The sequence below is a fragment of the Haliotis rubra genome, unplaced genomic scaffold (assembly GCF_003918875.1).
Source record: "Haliotis rubra isolate DU_JTF1 unplaced genomic scaffold, ASM391887v1 Scf397, whole genome shotgun sequence".
NCBI lineage: Eukaryota > Metazoa > Mollusca > Gastropoda > Lepetellida > Haliotidae > Haliotis > Haliotis rubra.
The window spans coordinates 707,362-728,751 of record NW_025767076.1 but is presented as its reverse complement, the minus strand read 5'-3'; the positions used below and the strand labels follow the sequence as shown (position 1 = coordinate 728,751).

General features: G+C 44.9%; 1 protein-coding gene across 2 annotated transcripts in view; it reads right to left on the bottom strand.

The window, feature by feature from the left end:
• The window catches only part of LOC124286977, a 76,303-nt gene that overhangs the window by 34,192 nt on the left and 20,721 nt on the right, over positions 1 to 21,390 (bottom strand). For both annotated transcript variants that reach the window (XM_046723436.1, XM_046723437.1), the window contains exons 2-3: positions 11,891 to 12,943; positions 11,305 to 11,401 (exon numbers count right to left, since the gene is read on the bottom strand). In XM_046723436.1, the coding sequence (XP_046579392.1) occupies positions 11,305 to 11,401; positions 11,891 to 12,943 (1,150 nt within the window). The remainder of the gene's footprint in view (positions 1 to 11,304; positions 11,402 to 11,890; positions 12,944 to 21,390) is intronic.

The following is a 21,390-nucleotide window of genomic DNA, read 5'->3' as shown; positions in this document are numbered from 1 at the left end:
TTGTGAAGACATAGTAGTTGTTGTAACAGACAGGAAATCAGTCCTGTATGTTGGACATTGGTGAGGCTGATAAGTGAGGCCAATTAGCCAGGCATGCAGCAGGTTATGGCCTGAAATGTTGTGTATGTGTTGATAATGTCACACATGGGTTGAGTTGTGTGGGCGACACATAAGTACATGACAGATGATACTCTTGTAGATGGACTGTACAAGTACAGAAATGTATCTGTAAAGGAGTGGCACATGGCTGTAAATGGGAGTTTACAGTAATATATCTATCATCCCACACTAAACACAGTGTTTTCCTCCCCCTCTGACCAGGCTACGAGCTATGGGGACCTGTAGTGAGCGGACCGCTGGCCCCCAGCGTTACTCCCGATGTTAGGCACACACTGTGACACAGGCCATAGCCTCAGCCTGAAAGCCATCAAAGCCAGGGTAGATTGACAGCTGAAGATAGCGCTTTGATATTCCATCATACCTGTATACAAGATTAAGGCAATTTAGCTGAGCTCTCCAGCAAAGAGGGAGCTGGGCACAGTGTAATCTCTCCCAGGGCCATTGTCTCCACTCACCCATACGTTACACACTACACCTGATAAAGTCACCCATTTCACTGGTCAGTGCATACTTTCAACATCGTATTCTTTGTCACTATAATGTATCCTTCACATCACTATAGCCATATCAGAGGCGTGTGATTTGTTGTCTAAGTCACACAGCAGTAAATCTCAGCTGATAGACACACTGCCCAATGTTTTCATACCCTTGTCATCTATTCAAACCCTTGCTACCTTACGGTATGTTCCCTTTTTTATGTGTGATATCTTCCCTATACTACCTGTGGGTATGTTCCCCTTTCTACATGTGATATCGTCCCTATACAACCTGTGGGTATGTTCGCTTTGCTACATGTGATATGGGTGATGTGACATCACCCACATACTGACAGTAGCAGAGACTAAGTGCTAGTCTAACCCTGAGACATCACCCACATACTTACAGTAGCAGAGACTAAGTGCTAGTCTATCCCTGAGACATCACCCACATACTGACAGTAGCAGAGACTAAGTGCTAGTCTATCCCTGAGACATCACCCACATACTTACAGTAGCAGAGACTAAGTGCTAGTCTATCCCTGAGACATCACCCACATACTGACAGTAGCAGAGACTAAGTGCTAGTCTAACCCTGAGACATCACCCACATACTTACAGTAGCAGAGACTAAGTGCTAGTCTATCCCTGAGACATCACCCACATACTGACAGTAGCAGAGACTAAGTGCTAGTCTATCCCTGAGACATCACCCACATACTGACAGTAGCAGAGACTAAGTGCTAGTCTATCCCTGAGACATCACCCACATACTGACAGTAGCAGAGACTAAGTGCTAGTCTAACCCTGAGACATCACCCACATACTGACAGTAGCAGAGACTAGTGCTAGTCTATCCCTGAGACATCACCCACATACTGACAGTAGCAGAGACTAAGTGCTAGTCTAACCCTGAGACATCACCCACATACTTACAGTAGCAGAGACTAAGTGCTAGTCTATCCCTGAGACATCACCCACATACTGACAGTAGCAGAGACTAAGTGCTAGTCTATCCCTGAGACATCACCCACATACTGACAGTAGCAGAGACTAAGTGCTAGTCTATCCCTGAGACATCACATACTGACATACTTAGTGAGTCAGTACTGACAGCAGACTTAGTGCTAGTCTATCCCTGAGACATCACCCACATACTGACAGTAGCAGAGACTTAGTGCTAGTCTATCCCTGAGACATCACATACTGAGAGTGCTATCATCCCTGAGACCACCCACATACTGACAGTAGCAGAGACTTAGTGCTAGTCTATCCCTGAGACATCACCCACATACTGACAGTAGCAGAGACTAAGTGCTAGTCTATCCCTGAGACATCACCCACATACTGACAGTAGCAGAGACTTAGTGCTAGTCTATCCCTGAGACATCACCCACATACTGACAGTAGCAGAGACTTAGTGCTAGTCTATCCCTGAGACATCACCCACATACTGACAGTAGCAGAGACTTAGTGCTAGTCTATCCCTGAGACATCACCCACATACTGACAGTAGCAGAGACTAAGTGCTAGTCTATCCCTGAGACATCACCCACATACTGACAGTAGCAGAGACTTAGTGCTAGTCTATCCCTGAGGCATCACCCACATACTGACAGTAGCAGAGACTTAGTGCTAGTCTATCCCTGAGACATCACCCACATACTGACAGTAGCAGAGACTTAGTGCTAGTCTATCCCTGAGGACATCACCCACATACTGACAGTAGCAGAGACTTAGTGCTAGTCTATCCCTGAGACATCACCCACATACTGACAGTAGTAGCAGAGACTTAGTGCTAGTCTATCCCTGAGACATCACCCACATACTGACAGTAGCAGAGACTTAGTGCTAGTCTATCCCTGAGACATCACCCACATACTGACAGTAGCAGAGACTTAGTGCTAGTCTATCCCTGAGACATCACCCACATACTGACAGTAGCAGAGAGTATAAGTGCTAGTCTATCCCTGAGACATCACCCACATACTGACAGTAGCAGAGACTTAGTGCTAGTCTATCCCTGAGACATCACCCACATACTGACAGTAGCAGAGACTTAGTGCTAGTCTATCCCTGAGACATCACCCACATACTGACAGTAGCAGAGACTTAGTGCTAGTCTATCCCTGAGACATCACCCACATACTGACAGTAGCAGAGACTTAGTGCTAGTCTATCCCTGAGACATCACCCACATACTGACAGTAGCAGAGACTTAGTGCTAGTCTATCCCTGAGACATCACCCACATACTGACAGTAGCAGAGACTTAGTGCTAGTCTATCCCTGAGACATCACCCACATACTGTAGTGGTGTCAGCAGCACCAGCCTCCGTATCCAGGGGAACATGCACACACTGAGGACATATCCCGACCTCATCACTGCACTTACCAGGCTTACTTCTAGCTGAGGTTCCTCTCTTCTGCCTGGAGAGAGAAGCCATGATCCTGGGAGATACCCGTCAGTAGCCACACAGTATCACAAGTATCGCAAGTCCATTCAGTGGCACCACAGTGACATCATGTCTGGGATGGACAACATATACACTGTGGAACTACAGACTCCCAATTACCTACGTTGTGTGCCCAGTGTACAGTTCCCTCACTCATGATGAATGGTGTCCTCCTCTGAACAAATACTTCTCTCCAGCCATTAACATACACACCATCAAATCACTTATAGCATACATGTCGATCCACTCAAATTCCCGTCCAGATACAGGCTCTAGGTGAAGTATAGGGTCATGTGTGATTGTCATTCACCGCACACATTAAAGCTGGTATTGGTTGTGTAATCAGTGACAGAGAGTACAGAACTTCACAATGATATTTGCTTGCTATGACTGACTGTGACGTGAATGGAGTGAGTTGCTCACTGCAAATGTTGGCAAAGGGTGCAACGGGTGAGAGGTCGACCTGCAGTCATCACAAGGATCACGTACTCAGGTCAGGTGGGGCATTCATCAAATGGATTACTACTCCTGTGGAGGAGAAATCAAGTGCTGCATATATAGGACGACTGCGAGTATATTCCACCTGTCTGTTGGCATGTGAGTGAGACTTGGTGTAAAGATGGTGACAGCTAGGTGACACAGATCACACATTCTCTCACAGTACACTCCACAGTCTTGTAGCACGCTCGTTCAGAGGAGTCAATCTCAGCTGGTCAGGTTCACCTCCTTAGCACGGAATGGACTTTCCTGGGAGAGGTTCACAGATCCACCACATCAAAGAATGATATGTTAATCTCTCTAAACATCTCCCTCAATCCTTCAGCCTCCTCTTCATCAGAAACATGTCCAGGAATATTGTCCTTCCATTGACCATGCTGGTACTAAGAGAAATGTATAATGTCAGGTAGTATTCCAGCCTCACAGCTACGCTGGCATCACTGGAAGTAGTGCAGCTGGGAACAGCTTGCCAGCTGATGGGAGTTCCGTTGCTGCTCCCAAAACAAGGGACAAATGTGTTGACACTCCAGCTATGCTGACAAAGCTACCAGGACACACACATGCGGCTTCTACGTTTCCACCACTGTGATGGCAAGTAGTGTTTACAGAGTGACGCAACTTCTCCCCCACCCTCTCACTGAAGGTCAGCCACCATCAGGGCAAACAATATTATTGAAGGAAATATTACTCTTCTTTTTAAGCCAACAGTCTGGTGAACACAAACTTCAAAACAGTACAAAATTAATTTGACTGGCAGTTTTGTTTTACTCTGTATGAACTATGTCTATACAACATGAAGCTTTCCGACTCTGACATGGATCCTGATGGTAGAAGCTGTATTGTCTTCACCACAACCCATACATGTCCCACACTGGGAGGTTCATCAACAGTAGCCACACCTTCCTTACTGCAACAGTAGCCACCCCTGCCTTACCATGTCATCTTGAATCTACCCAACAGTGGCCACCCCTGCCTTAGCCAGTCGACTTTAAGCTACCCAACAGTGGCCACCCCTGCCTTAGCCAGTCGACTTTAAGCTACCCAACAGTGGCCACCCCTGCCTTACCCAGTCAACTTAAAGTCACCCAACAATTCCCCAGCCAACTTGAGGGAGTGAGTTAGTGAGTTTGGTTTTACTCCGCTTTTAGCAATATTCCAGCAATATCACGGCGGAGGACACCAGAAATGGGCTTCACACATTTTGCCCATGTGGGAAATCGAACACACCCCTGTCAGTAGCCCCCTCTCCCCACACCCCTGTCAGTAGCCCCCACACCCCTTTCAGTAGCCCCCCCTCTCCCCACACCCGCCAGTAGCCCCCACACCCCTGTCACTAGCCCCCACTCCCGTCCAGTAGCCCCCTCTCCCACACACCCGTCAGTAGTGCCCACACCCCTGTCAGTAGCCCCCTCTCCCCACACCCCTGTCAGTAGCCCCTCTCCCCACACCCCTGTCAGTAGCCCCATCCCACACCCCTGTCAGTAGCCTCCACACCACACCCGTCAGTAGCATCCACACCACACCCCCTGTCAGTAGCCCCCTCTCCCCACACCCCGGTCAGTAGCCCCTCTCACCACACCCCTGCCAGTAGCCCACACATCACACCCCGGTCAGTAGCCTCCACACCACACCCCTGTCAGTAGCCCCTCTCCCCACACCCCTGTCAGTAGCCCCATCCCACACCCCTGTCAGTAGCCTCCACACCACACCCGCCAGTAGCATCCACACCACACCCCTGTCAGTAGCCCCTCTCCCCCACACCCCGGTCAGTAGCCCCTCTCACCACACCCCTGCCAGTAGCCCACACATCACACCCCGGTCAGTAGCCTCCACACCACACCCCTGTCAGTAGCCCCTCTCCCACACACCCTTGTCAGTAGCCCCACCCCACACCCCTGTCAGTAGCCCCCCTCTCCCCACACCCCTGTCAGTAGCCCCTCTCCCCACAACCCCTGTCAGTAGCCCCACACATCACACCCCTGTCAGTAGCCCCCACACCACAGCTACACTGGATGGGAGCGGAGGCTTCATAAATACAGTATGACAATCCAGTTAACACAAGCCTTCAGCTGTAAATCAGTCAGTATGCTTAGAACACCTTAGAAACATGGGGCACTTGTTTTCAATGCAGCTTTATTACATTTCCAAACCTCCTTTCATTCTGTGTTAAACACCAAGTATGTCAAACTCAATAGCTTGTATGTTCAGCCTTGCTCGGGTCAAGTCTCCCATTCTCAGCAAATAATTCTCTTACTGAAAAGCCCAGCCTAAGCATTTCCCCAACTAAAGGAAATAGTTATCACAATTACCAAACATGTGTAATTGCACAGTAAGAAACCAGCAATATATTTGCAATCTAGCTAGTTTCAAATTTGTGTCAACACATGATTGTCGTAAATATTTGTTTGACCTCTAGAGGTGTGGAACGGCATTGAATGAAGGAGGTGTTGAAGTTATGGAGTTTACATGATATATACCAGCTACCAGTTAATGACATCAGGCTGCTTGCTCAACTAATCGGTTCATTCATGGCCACAGGTAATAGGAAGCCTTCCTGATCTAACAAGTCTCCGGTTGCTGACTACAAGTCCATTGAAACCCTACTACAAACACTGTTCACCACGTTAATAGCCTTCTGTCAGTCCACATTATGGAGGAGAGGATACAATCTCTGTCACATTGTGGGGCAGATGACACAAGTCAAAGGTCAGAATTGTCCACATGGACTATCATAAACATCACCTTATGACAGCATCTTGTATAGCAAGAGTCAAATTGTGCAATGCAATGGCATTCTCACATATGAACCAAAGTTCTACTACTCTCTGAAAATGACAGTCAAAGAATCAAAAATGTTTAAAAATATCTCCAGAGTTCTCTTGAAGTAACATGGTCAGGGAATGTGCCATTAGCTCAGCCTAATCATAGACCATGTATCAAGGGACACGTGTGTATAGGTTAACAAACACAAATATCAAACTATATATCCCCTTGTTATAGATCATACATAACAAAATGGCCATCTGCAAGAAATTCACAATTTATCCATTTACAGTCTTCAGTTTATAGAAAGCCACCTTAAGATTTGATATACTTTTTTATCACGGAATGATACATACTACTTGGGTGTCCCATCAGCATTATGAGAAAGTATCACACTATGATTACCTCGTTAGTTTTTGTAAACTATGCCTATATTACACAACTTGGTAAACATTTTTTCATTGGAGCCTTACGCAGACAACATGATGGCAGCATGGGACACAATGACTGGAGAGAAACAGAGAACCTACAGACCATTGATGATAGTAGCATTCAAGTCAATTATAGTCTTATACTAGTACATATAAAATTATAAGAACAAAACTTGTACAATTGAATAAATTATTGAATGTTGAGATTATTGTTTATATTCAACTTGCTCTTCTTCAACAAGACTCTATGTGGAACTATCACAAGGGTTGAAACTATCCCTGGTACAGTGTATGTCAACTATTTGTACAACACACGTGTATTCACTCCACATCCACAAGGTGGGCTTTGTGGTATGTCCACCTCACTAGCTGTTCACGTGGAGACAGACTTGACCTTTCCTGTGAGGCTTGATCAGGAGCAGATGTGTCCTGAATGACTGTCAACAAACAATGCCTCACACAACCCTCCCCTCCTCTCCCCCTATCCAGGAGAACCCCACCCTGAAGGAACCCCACCCAGAAGGAAGCCCACCCAAAAGGGACCCCACCCAGGAGTCACCCCCCTTTGAAGGAACCCCACCCTGGTAGACAGGGAGGTGTGTGATGCAGGTCCATCCATTGAATGATTCCAGCTGAATGATTCCACAGAATATAGACCTGCAGTAGAAGCCAAATACATACACCACATCATCGCAGGACAGCGAGGACCTGACTGGGGTCATGGCTTCATGAAGAATGACACATCTCTGCTGCCAACGGCTTTCACATCCTTTGTCAAAGACTCTCTCCATACAAACGACCATGTCTCCATATAACAAACTAAGATAATGACACTTGTATGATTATAAGAGATAACAAAGTAGAGTATTGATCAAGACATATTACTGCAAAGACTGACAATCTGATCCATGAAGTCCAGCTTAGACCAGAAATATATCGATACTGTCCACAATCAATACATTCTCTTCCCACAGAGGTTACTCCTGTCATATCTTCCTACGTAACCTCTGTTCTAATACGGCCCTTTCATGGTGTGAGCGTTCAGGACTCGTGATTGGAGGCAATCAGATTTAGTTGTGCAATCAGCAACGTTGTTTCAAAAGTGATCATTCGCAAGGCCTCGGTAATTTCCGTATGCTTCGAGAAAACTAAACTTCTTCCCCTGCGCGATGCGTAAACGTTTCTTCTAGACAGTACTCAGTCATGTTATGGCGGATCAGTGGCGTCTCCATCGCCCTCGTTGACAACGGACAAGCTAGCCATTAAACGTCTTGTGTGTAACATCAACACAAGTCCCCGGCAGATGGGGGGATATTTGTGGCCCCACATTTGCTTGTGTTAGTCAAGTTGAATCTAAGTCGATGTAACACGTGTTCTGATTGGATAGAAAGAAGGGAGATAATTCGTGTTGTGATCTTTTGCCGCTAGGGGATTTTACGAGAACCGGGAAATATGGCCGTATTAGAACAGAGGTTACGTAGGAAGATATGACAGGAGTATCCTCTGTGGGAAGAGAATGCAATCAATATGGATCACCAGAAGACCCAATGGTCAAAATATTGCATCTTATCCATATATGGTCACTCAGCATCCACAAGTTCTACGGCAATTTAAAAATAATCTTTCAAAACAAGAATCGTCAGTGGTATTGTAAAGCTGTCAGCTTGAATGTTTTTCATCCGCCAACAGATTTACACTATACCAATGCAATCATATGAGCAGACAGGTAACAGAGACGAGGTAACACTTGTAGGTGGAGGTTTGACTGATGAGTCACAGTGTGGTGGTCCATGTAAATCTCCGATCACACCGGAGGTGGAGATAACCTGCACATCATCGTGCCAACACCAGGTACAGAACCAGATTGAAATCAGGTGACAGTGAAACAGCCCTGCAGACAAATGTCTTGTACAATGTGGACAAATGATGACAGAGCACCTCCACAATATGTCCTCCTCCAGGCTGGTGTCAGTCAGGCGTGATGGTAATAAAACAGCCATCACTACCTTCAATAAGATTCAGCCAACCAGTTACACAGGAACCAATGATAACCGCATCACATGATCATAGGTCTTAAAGACATAATTGATCACTTATTTGCTGGAATATGCCATGCGTACCATTATGTCATTGTATCCCATGGAAAAAGCATATATATAATTATGTATGAGCTTCAGCCTGGAAATGTTTGCATGTCTTTTTTATCAGTCTGGTTACTAAACTTTGGCCTAAACGTCTTCTCCACAAAGCTGTATGGATCTGTGTGTGTGATACCCCAGCTTAGGAGATCCAGGCCTGACACACCAATAAATGGTTTTGGCTACTCACACTATCGACATGATTAAGTCTGGCTCTGACACATATTACCTTGGTCCAAACAAACCCCTCATAACTTGTGAGGCATTATCTGCTAAAGCAGGGCATACTGATACTGTGTGGCCAGGTCTCAAGCAACTTCTATGGGCCTGTTTTACACCAGTCTTAATACCTGAATAAATACAGGAACGAGGCATTGCTTAGTTTGGACATATTGTTCACACTACTTCTGTTGGATACACACAGTCCTGTCACATACTGCTGTCAGGCTACTTGTGTCAAGCAGTTGTGTCCTGCTACTTGTGTCAAGCAGTTGTGTCCGGCTACTTGTGTCAAGCACTTGTGTCCGGCTACTTGTGTCAAGCAGTTGTGTCCTGCTACATGTGACAAGCAGTTGTGTCCTGCTACTTGTGTCAAGCAGTGTTGTCTTTTTACTTGTGTCAAGCAGTTGTGTCCTGCTACTTGTGTCAATCAGTTGAGTCCTACTAGGTGTGTCATGCAGTGTTGTCTGATAACTTGTGTCAAGCAGTTGTGTCCTGCTACTTGTGTCAAGCAGTTGTGTCCTGCTATGTGCGTCATGCAGTTCTGTCTTACTACTTGTGTCAAGCAGTGTTGCCTTATTACTTGTGTCAAGCAGTTGTGTCCTGCTACCTGTGTCAAGCAGTTGTGTCCTGCTATGTGTGTCATGCAGTGTTGCCTTATTACTTGTGTCCTGCAGTTGTGTCCTGCTATGTGTGTCAAGCAGTTGTGTCCTGCTATGTGCGTCATGCAGTTGTGTCCTGCTACATGTGTCAAGCAGTATTGCCTTATTACTTGTATCAAGCAGTTGTGTCCTGCTACATGTGTCAAGCAGTTGTGTCCTGCTATGTGTGTCAAGCAGTTGTGTCCTGCTACATGTGTCAAGCAGTATTGCCTTATTACTTGTGTCAAGCAGTTGTGTCCTGCTACTTGTGTCAAGCAGTTGTGCCCTGCTACTTGTGTCAAGCAGTTGTGTCCTGCTACATGTGTCAAGCAGTCTTGCCTTATTACTTGTGTCAAGCAGTTGTGTCCTGCTACTTGTGTCAAGCAGTTGTGTCCTGCTACTTGTGTCAAGCAGTTGTGTCCTGCTACATGTGTCAAGCAGTCTTGCCTTATTACTTGTGTCAAGCAGTTGTGTCCTGCTACGTGTGTCAAGCAGTTGTGTCCTGCTACGTGTGTCAAGCAGTTGTGTCCTGCTACATGTGTCAAGCAGTTGTGTCCTGCTACTTGTGTCAAGCAGTTGTGTCCTGCTACATGTGTCAAGCAGTCTTGCCTTATTACTTGTGTCAAGCAGTTGTGTCCTGCTATGTGTGTCAAGCAGTTGTGTCCTGCTACATGTGTCAAGCAGTTGTGTCCTGCTATGTGTGTCAAGCAGTTGTGTCCTGCTACATGTGTCAAGCAGTTGTGTCCTGCTACTTGTGTCAAGCAGTTGTGTCCTGCTACATGTGTCAAGCAGTTGTGTCCTGCTATGTGTGTCAAGCAGTCTTGTCTTGTGTCAAACAGTTGTGTCCTGCTATGTGTGTCAAGCAGTTGTGTCCTGCTATGTGTGTCAAGCAGACTTATTACTTGTGTCAAGCAGTTGTGTCCTGCTACTTGTGTCAAGCAGTTGTGTCCTGCTATGTGTGTCATGCAGTCTTGTCTTATTACTTGTGTCAAGCAGTTGTGTCCTGCTACGTGTGTCAAGCAGTTGGGTCCTGCTATGTGTGTCATGCAGTGTTGCCTTATTACTTGTGTCAAGCAGTTTTGTCCTGCTACGTGTGTCATGCAGTTGTGTCAAGCAGTTGTGTCCTGCTATGTGTGTCAAGCAGTTGTGTCTTGCTACTTGTGTCAGGCAGTGTTGTCTTTTTACTTGTGTCATGCAGTTGTGTCCTGCTACGTGTGTCATGCAGTTGTGTCCTGCTACTTGTGTCAAGCAGTTGTGTCCTGCTACATGTGTCATGCAGTTGTGTCCTGCTACTTGTGTCAAGCAGTTGTGTCCTGCTACTTGTGTCATGCAGTTTTGTCCTGCTACATGTGTCAAGCAGTTGTGTCCTGCTACATGCGTCAAGCAGTTGTGTCCTGCTACATGTGTCAAGCAGTTGTGTCCTGCCACATATGTCAGGCAGTGTTGTCCTGCTACGTGTGTGCTAAGTAGGTTCGTGATTTGTTGTTGAGATGTATGATCATGTTTGCCATTCAGTGTTAGCAGGGTGATTCTACAGAGAACAATTAGTCTCAAAGATGTTACCTTCCTCAACTAGGCCAATGTCTTCTCTGCTTTCACGAAGCTCTCTTATCCTGGTTCTAATTTTTCGTCTCTCCACAAATTCGGAGGATCTCAGCAACTGAAAATAAAGACATGTCACCATGGAAACCTTCAAGAGACATTTTTACAGTATATCTCCTACATGCTGCACACACACCACAACACACGCCAGTGTAACATAACCATGAATTTAGGGGGATAGCTACAGAAACATGTATTACTTATACATATGTTGAAACACTCCTGGAGACTCTGCTCTATTTTACAACCAAGAAGACTTATGAATATTGGCACAGTCTCTTTCTTCCTGGACATCAGTGAACATTGTTATGTGCAGATCTCTATGAGCCTATTGTCACAAGGAGTTTCCTTGACTGATGCTGAATATGACTTGGAAGACATTAATCCTGGTAAACAATCACTTTCAATGTAACGCCTGATGTTTCAGGATTGAGTAACAAGAAATTCTTACATAGATCTGATGGAAAAGATGTCATGTCATCACATACAACTTCAAAATGTATGTAAAAAATCAATAAATGATTAGATGTATCTTTCATTAGCTTACCAGGAACTGCAGGTAATCCTCAGATTTGCAGTTGTCTATAACCGAGTCATGGATCCCCAGACCACTTGCAGGGGGCTCCTCCTTCATGCTGTTATCTGCCCTTTGTAGTGAGGTGTAGGAGGCACTCCGCCACCGAGGGACATCGGCGTCACTGGTTCTGGTGAGGTTCTCCGAACTGAGAGACACTGACCTGGTACTGGTATCAGCACTGCTTACATACCTCTCCTGGAGAGAGGTTGCTGACTCCTCTGCCGTTGATGTGAGGTTGGTGACAGAGGTAGAAACAACGTTCCTGAATTCAACACTGCTTGAAGTCTGTGGATGGGTTGGACGGACATTTAAAACATTCTTTCTCAAAGCCATAGAGTTTATTGACTCGCGGATATTGACAAGACTTCTGCTGACATTACTATGCTTGTCATGCCCTGCTTTGATGATTGGGTGACGCAACTCCACCCTTGGGTTGTGACTAGATACATGGCCGGTGGACGGACTGACTACACTGCTTGGGCACACATTGCTGTGAGATGAAGAGAGACGGGTGCTCCTGAGTTGAGATACACTGTCATTATCTGGAGACACAACATTGGATCGGGACTCACTGGTGCCATTAGAGGGAGATGAATGATAACTATTCTGGTGCAGAGTCTCTGTTCTAGTGTTAGTTGTGCCTACAGGGGTGTACCCAGACCTGCATCTGTCCACACTGTTCCTCTCCTCTGAACTTGACCAGCATCCACCATGCCTAGGCACTTCATTGCTACTGCCTGCTGGTGTCCAAGAATATCCATTGCTTGATCTAGATGCACCGTCACTTGGAGAGACACCGTAGTGAAAGCTCCTGGGTCGAGAAACTCTACTGTAGCCATCACTGGAAGTCCTCTGAAGACTTGGGCTTGGTCGTACTGTGCCAGTATAGGCCTCCTTATTGTCTAATGAGCTGGAGACAGAGGGTTTGACCGAGAAACTGTGAGATTTAACTCCGTCATCTTTCAGCTGGCGAATGGCAGCTCGTATCTTTCTCCTCTCTTCAAAACTGGTACAAGCATCCAACTGAAACAAGAACAGAATAATAGGACACAGAACAACAATAGGAGACAGAATAACTGTAAAATAACATGATGAAAGGACTGGATATTGGTTATCATTAAAACACATGGTTCATCATCGACCAGAAACTCTTCATATTCATATGACAGTGTCCACACTGTCATTAAGACAACAAAATAAAGCTATGTATTCTCCACCGTAAAGCATAATATCATACTGTGTATTGTAGTATTGAGCAATCCAAAATACACCAACATAGCTATATACTGTGTCAATGCCAGGCAGTTCTGGGTGTTTATGGTGGCCATACACAATATTGAAAACAGATGACATAACCTTCCATTGTTTCCATGCCATGATGAATCTCAGTCAATGACAATGGCTTGTGCCCAATTAGAACAATGTACATGTATTTTAATCTATTTATATAATACTTTTGATTTTTTCCTTTTGATTTGTGTGTGTGTGTGTGTGTGTGTGTGTGTGTGTGTGTGTGTGTGTGTGTGTGTGTGTGTGTGTGTGTGTGTGTGTGTGTGTGTGTGTGTGTGTGTTTAGTGTTTAGTGTTTAGTGTTGTTTTTTGCAGAGTATACATTCGCTATGGTATGCCAGCGCCCTACTGTGGGAAACTCTGTCAGCCCAATAGTACACAATCAACAGTTATCAACAATCACTTTAGAACCCAGCCAATCATATAATTAATGGGATCAGAAGCTAGACGTTATTCATTTCTCCTAAGAATCAACTCAAAGGGTGTGTGTAAACTTTCTTGTTCCCTGGCAGTGTTGAGTCAAAGGCTGCTGAGACCTCGGAGTAGCATGGGATTACTGACACACTGCATCAACCTCTAGGGCCTTTACACATAACTGCTTCAACACTTTATAACCATGGTCAAATCACTTCTCAAAGACTGAAGGTGATTGAGCAGCAATAGTAATCTTCTTCAAATAATGGATGACTAATGAGGATGACCAGCAGTTTGTTATTGAAACTTTGTTTTCAATCTTCAAAAGCTGCTTTTTAAATTAAGAAATGCTTCAATGGAAAGATTAGTACACAAAAATATAGAACAAACTTTTTGGACAACAACTTTTTTTTATTCTGTTGACAACGGTACAAGAATCTGTATCGAAATGTCGCACTCACGAATAAGAGAAAAAAAACCTGAGGTATTCAAGCTGGTTTTGACACCCTCTTATCCATAAAGTCTGTTCTTTATTGTACTTCTAAAAATGCCACTCAGTGAAGTTCATGAACAAGGGGACAGTGAACAGGACAACCACGGTGGAGCCACACACGGTGGCTACTTTACCACTGGATCATCTGACAGCACATCCCAGCAAAAGATCGTATTTTAGTGAGATTGGATCATAACCATATTGTGGTAAGGCGATGCAACTCTGTACAAAAGAATATTTGACTTCTTTTCCACCCATGATTCGTATATTTATCACTGGCATACAAAACATAATGTGTGCCTTTGAATCGAAATACTTCAGCACATGTTGTCTATTCAAGCAGAATAAACAAAATAAACTGAACAATATTTAATGCAATAACTTCATTGATTGTATATCCCTTCAACTGTGATTCTAACTGCTGGAGCTGGTGCTGCTGTCCAGACTTTGCTGTGGAGTGATGTGTCTCCCAAGTGGTGACCAACCACCTATGGTCTGTAGAGTGATGTCCCTTCCCTGGCCTCGCACCAACATCAGCCACTGTAGAGTGATGTCCCTACCCTGGCCTCTCACCAACATCAGCCACTGTGGAGTGATGTCCCTACCCTGGCCTCTCACCAATATCAGCCACTGTAGAGTGATGTCCCTACCCTGGCCTCTCACCAACATCAGCCACTGTAGAGTGATGTCCCTACCCTGGCCTCGCACCAACATCAGCTACTGTAGAGTGATGTCCCTACCCTGGCCTCACACCAACATCAGCCACTGTAGAGTGATGATGTCCCTACCCTGGCCTCTCACCAACATCAGCCACTGTAGAGTGATGTCCCTACCCTGGCCTCGCACCAACATCAGCTACTGTAGAGTGATGTCCCTACCCTGGCCTCTCACCAACATCAGCCACTGTAGAGTGATGTCCCTACCCTGGCCTCTCACCAATATCAGCCACTGTAGAGTGATGTCCCTACCCTGGCCTCTCACCAACATCAGCCACTGTAGAGTGATGTCCCTACCCTGGCCTCTCACCAACATCAGCCACTGTAGAGTGATGTCCCTACCCTGGCCTCTCACCAATATCAGCCACTGTAGAGTGATGTCCCTACCCTGGCCTCTCACCAACATCAGTCACTGTAGAGTGATGTCCCTACCCTGGCCTCGCACCAACATCAGCCACTGTACAGTGATGTCCCTACCCTGGCCTCGCACCAACATCAGCTACTGTAGAGTGATGTCCTTCCCCTGGCCTCACACCAACATCAGCCACTGTAGAGTGATGTCCCTACCCTGGCCTCGCACCAACATCAGCCACTGTAGAGTGATGTCCTTCCCCTGGCCTCGCACCAATATCAGCCACTGTAGAGTGATGTCCCTACCCTGGCCTCTCACCAACATCAGCCACTGTAGAGTGATGTCCCTACCCTGGCCTCTCACCAACATCAGCCACTGTAGAGTGATGTCCCTACCCTGGCCTCGCACCAACATCAGCCACTGTTGTTGCAATACAACAAAGACAGCAAACAAAACAACTTGGGAGTAGTTTACTGAATGTCCTTCCTTAAGGCAGAAAGGTCACACATATCTGTGACTTCACTGACAAAAATCTCAACTATTTGTACAATCTCTAAGTCAAGTTTGCTGAGGCTCAACTAAAGCTGGTCACTTCCTCATATCAATATTGTCCTCTAGGTGAAACACCAGACCTCTCATGCCTTATGCAGGATAAGGTACAATACATGTTAAAAAGATCATTATCATGATGATGTTTATGCAATAATACATCAAATTAAAGGTGCAATTATTGTAAACATCAAGTACAGTAGTGACAATCCCCACTGAGAATACCTAACCGTGGTACAGAGATTAACAACACAATGACTGACAGATTAGATCAGAAGGATCCATGCCTACCAGATATGTGTACATTCTGGACCATACAGAAACACTAATTATACAGGTGACACTTGATCCCACTGATAATAGATCAGATCATATCAGTGGGACATAGCCACAGGTGACACTCACCCCCAGTGGGGAACAACAGGGACCCAGATGACGCTCCCACAGACTTTCCCACTATCCTGACACACAGACTGTCCCACTATCCTGACACACAGACCCTACAACTATCCTGACAGACCTTTCTACTATCCTGACACTCAGACCGTCCCACTATCCTGACACACACACCTTCCCACTATCCTGACACACAGACCTTCCCACTACCCTGACACAGTCCTTCCCACTATTCTGACACAATCTTTCCCACTATCCTGACACACGTCCTCCCCACTATCCTGACACAGACCTTCCCACTATCCTGATAAAACAGACATTCCCACTATCCTGACAGACCTTCCCACTATACTGACACAGACCTTCCCACTATCCTGACACACAGACCTTCCCACTATCCTGACACAAGTCCTTCCCACTATCCTGACACAGACCTTCCCACTATCCTAAAAAAACAGACATTCCCACTATCCTGACAGACCTTCCCACTATCCTGACACACAGACCTTCCCACTATCCTGACACACAGTCCTTACTACTATCCTGACACTCAGACCTTCCCACTATCCTGACACACAGACATTCCCACTATCCTGACACACAGACCTTCCCATTATCCTGACACACAGACCTTCCCACTATCCTGACACACAGTCCTTCCCACTATACTATCCTGACACTTCCCAGATCCTGACACAGACCTTCCCACTATCCTGACACACAGACCTTTCCCACACAGACATTCCCTCTATCCTGACACATCCTAACACACAGACCTTCCCACTATCCCTGACACAGACCTTCCTTCCCACTATTCTGACACAATCCTGACACACACAGACCTTCCCACTATCCTGACACACGTCCTGTACACATACACAAAATGACTTTTCCACACGTCCCCCACTATCCTGACACAGACCTTCCCACTATCCTGATAAAACAGACATTCCCACTATCTTGACAGACCTTCCCACTATCCTGACACAGACCTTCCCACTATCCTGACACACAGACCTCCTACTGACACTCAGACCTATCCATTCCCTCTATCCTGACACACAGACCTTCCCATGACACACAGACCTTCCCACTATCCTGACACAGACCTTCCCACTATCCTGACACTCAGACCTTCCCACTATCCTGATCCTGAAAACAGACCTTCCCACTATCCTGACACACAGACCTTCCCACTATCCTGACACCTTCCACAGACCTTCCACTATCCTGACACATCCTGGACAAACCTTCCCACTATCCTGACACGCACAGACCTTCCACTATCCTGACACTATCCAAACCTTCCCACTATCCTGACACACAGACCTTCCCACTATCCTGACATAAACACAGACCTTCCCACTATCCTGACCTTCCCACTATCCACACAGACCTTCCCACTATCCTGACACACAGACCTTCCGACTATCCTGACACACAAACCCTTCCAACAATCCCGACACAGTCCTTCCTACTATCCTGAAACTGACCTTCCCACAATCCTGACACACAGACCTTCCCACTATCCTGACACACAAAACCTTTCCACAATCCTAACACACAGACCTTCCCACTATCCTGACACACAGTCCTACCTACTATCCTGACACTGACCTTCCCACTATCCTGACACACAAACCTTCCACACAGACCTTCCCACTATCCTGACACAACATCCATCACACCATCCTTACACACAGACATGCTAAAGAACATATATACTGATTAATTCGTAATTCCTCGAAATAAATGTACACATACACAAAATGACTTCTCGTAGTTAACAAACCATAAATCACCATGATCACTTGAACGTGCAGCAAAATCGACAGGATCAAGCATGAGTTATTATTCTCTTTGCCTAAACATTAACAACAAGTCCAGTAGTCAACCACATAGTAAGCAAGTAATTGTGATAATCCCCAGCTTAAGAGATAACGTCAATCTGCAGCAGGTGCTTGTGTATTAATGGCTGATCCCACCGGCTGGCTGCATATCCCAGTGTGTTCCGGCTGTATTAGGGCTGGAGATCATCCCCCGTGGCTGGGGGCAGGGCTAAACACACACTCAACCCACCAGGGATAATCCGCTGGACAATGTCCCCAACTCATTACACCACCACACAAATTATAGACTTGATCAGATTATTTGTATCTGATATTATATCACATGCGACATGGCCTGCCCTCCAACATGGCAAGTCATTACGTGGGGCTGCATTGAACCTACTGTGAGGGGAGTTACTGCTTGTATGTAGTAACCTACCATACTATACATTGTCCTTACTTCATCCAACTTTCAAATTCTGAACAATCTACACTAAATTGTGATGTACCTACCACAAGAAGAATATTTGCCAAAATCTTAGACTGTAACAAAACGTGTGTCGTCCTCCAGATCTGTGAAAACCTATAGTCATCTCAGTGTACACAGCTGGTAGAAGCATATCAGACTGGGACCTTCACATCTAATGCCTTTTACAATGCACATCATAGTCTTATTATTGCAAGTTGAAAAACATTACTAAAAATATATTTCAACATTGAAATTTTGGCATCCATGTAACATTTCATCAAGTGTACTGGTGACAAAGGGGTAGGTGCCTATCATTACACTATCTGCCATTGGTTTAAACTGTTCAGACTCCATTACTTACAGGTCCCTGAGCTATAACTATCAATGTTGACACAGTGTAACACATTCATTCACTTATTCTCTCACCGACTCCAGCGAGACTCGGACCTACTGCCCCAAAAACATGTATGGCGAGAAGAATATTGAACAGATGAAAGATCCGAGACATGGCAATAAAAATATTCAGGAGATATTCAAACAAATTCAGTTATGGCTGAAACAAATTTATTTACGAAATGTCTTTTGGTGCGTAACTTCCATTCAAGTTTGACTGTGAGTGAACAATCCCTGTTTCTGCTCTATTAGGTGTGAGTAAATCAGTGTGTATGGGCAGCACACAGCCAGAGCTCCGTGTTGTGTGACACAACAAAAGATACTATCTCCAATCAGGCATGGTGGATGACATATTGCTAAGCAGGGTGATGTGTCATAATGCCGTCTTGTCACAGGTCCAGCAGTTATATCTGACTTGACAAAACATTTACGTCAGTGTCAAGCTGCCGTACAACTATGTTGAATATCTGTCTGCAACCTCTGGGAGGGGTGACACTTGAAGGTACATTGTGTCTCCAGTTACATACTGTTCCCTGAGCATAGGCACTGACTAAATTAGACCTGCTCAGAAGCTGATGCTCTGGTGTCTCCAGATACATACCCCATCATAAAGAGAGCAGTAGGAGTGAAACATTACGCTCTCACCACGCATTACGTACAAGGCTTTCGGTTCGGTCCATTTAGGTTCAGTCCATTTCGGTTCAGTATATGAGACAGGATCATAATGCAGAAAATTGACAACAAGAGTCAAACCTTACAGAAATGCATAGATTTTGACACAATGAATTTCTAGACATTTTAGAAAAGGTTTAAAAAGGTTAATAAAATGACGGTACAAAAGCCGAAAATATTGAATTTTGGATTGCATTAAGGTACACTGAACCGAAGGCAAAATACTGCGGTTCTACTAATAACGCAGTATTCCGTTTCACCCCCAGAGAGCAGAGACTTAAAGTTCCTCAGAATTTTGAAACATGAGAATCAAACAAAACTCCAAATGTTGAACAAAATCATGATTGTTTCCCAGTTTGTCCAAAGCTACCAAGTTCTTTGTCCTCCATAATGGGCAGCAGACAATCAGCACATCACAAGCAGACAATCAGCACATCACAAGCAGACAATCAGCACATCACAAGCAGACAATCAGCACATCACTAGCAGACTCTGGACAATACTCACCACAAATCTCATAAGAGTCATAGTAATTTATTGTTGCATTAAAATTTAATTGTCAAACATCAAACACAAGATTTCTGAAAAAAATGGAAAAGGCATTCTGTTTTCATTTTGGTTTGAAAATTCTTGTAGAATTTATTGAGGTGGCTTTGTTTGATATCCTGGAGGCTGGCCTCAAGAGGTCAAGATCAAGGTACATAATTCTTATACAAAGAAAGAAAGATGTGATGGTCTTAGGACAATTCACCAGGTAATATACGACACAACAGTGGGAGGTTGTTAGCAAACTAGGTTGTCGAGGAAGGGAGGAGGGGGCGGTTGGTTGGTTGGGGGTTAAACTGATTCAAGGCTTGTTGAGGAGGATGTGAAACCTGCCACACACAAGAGAGTTAGAGGAACATACAACAAACAACTGAGTATAATGACTTGGTGGTAGCTGACAGATGGTAAGAAGACTGACAGAATAACAGGCAGGAGTGTTTTATAGTTGAACAAAGAGCCTTGTATTTGGGGCTGTGAATTAAACGTTTCTAACAAATGTAAATACACCATACCCCAGCTAGAATAGCTAATTGTATACCATTTAAATTGTACAAGCACATTAATCAAAGAGGCTCTTCCCACCAAAGATTCATGAGTTATTTTCTAAGGCACAATGTCCCCTCTGTTATGATTTTTCCACTGTGTATAACCCAATGACATCACAGAGTTGTACACAAGTTCACAACCTATGCTGTATGATCCATAAATGCACTTCACACATTATTTATACTATACGTAGAGAAACAAATAAAGGAACACACGTAAATTCAAGTGTTCCTGGAATATTTTCTAGTTTTCATCACCAGCTTTGAATAGCGCTGTGGTGATGAAAACTTGAAAATAATAAAGGAACGCTTGAATTTTCCTGTGTTCCTTTATTTGTTTCTCTCAGTATATAAAGGCAAACTGTCACACAATGAAATAGAGTTATGTATTGGCATTGATGAGGAAATATGGGTATGTTCGCAGGCCGTGCCGGTCATGGTGACAAAGTTTTGATAAATCACTTGACCGATTTTCGGCAATTTTTGTATACACTACTTTGACTTGCAAAACAAACTGCTTGCACCTATGGGCAGGTTATCATATCAGGGGTTAGACACCAATGAGCAATCAGTCAACATAACATCTGCTAATCCTTTACAAAGTATGTTGCTTTTACATCGGCACTTCAGGCCGAGATATGGGTGTATGCCGTCTGCTCTAGCAGACCTAAATATATAAACACTTACTCACGATAAATCCTTCCTTTTTATGTCCTGTGCATATTACATGACAAGCAATACATCCAGCACATCTGGTGTGGATTAATAACCCAATCTTAGATGGCCGTTTTATCCAAACATGAGAAA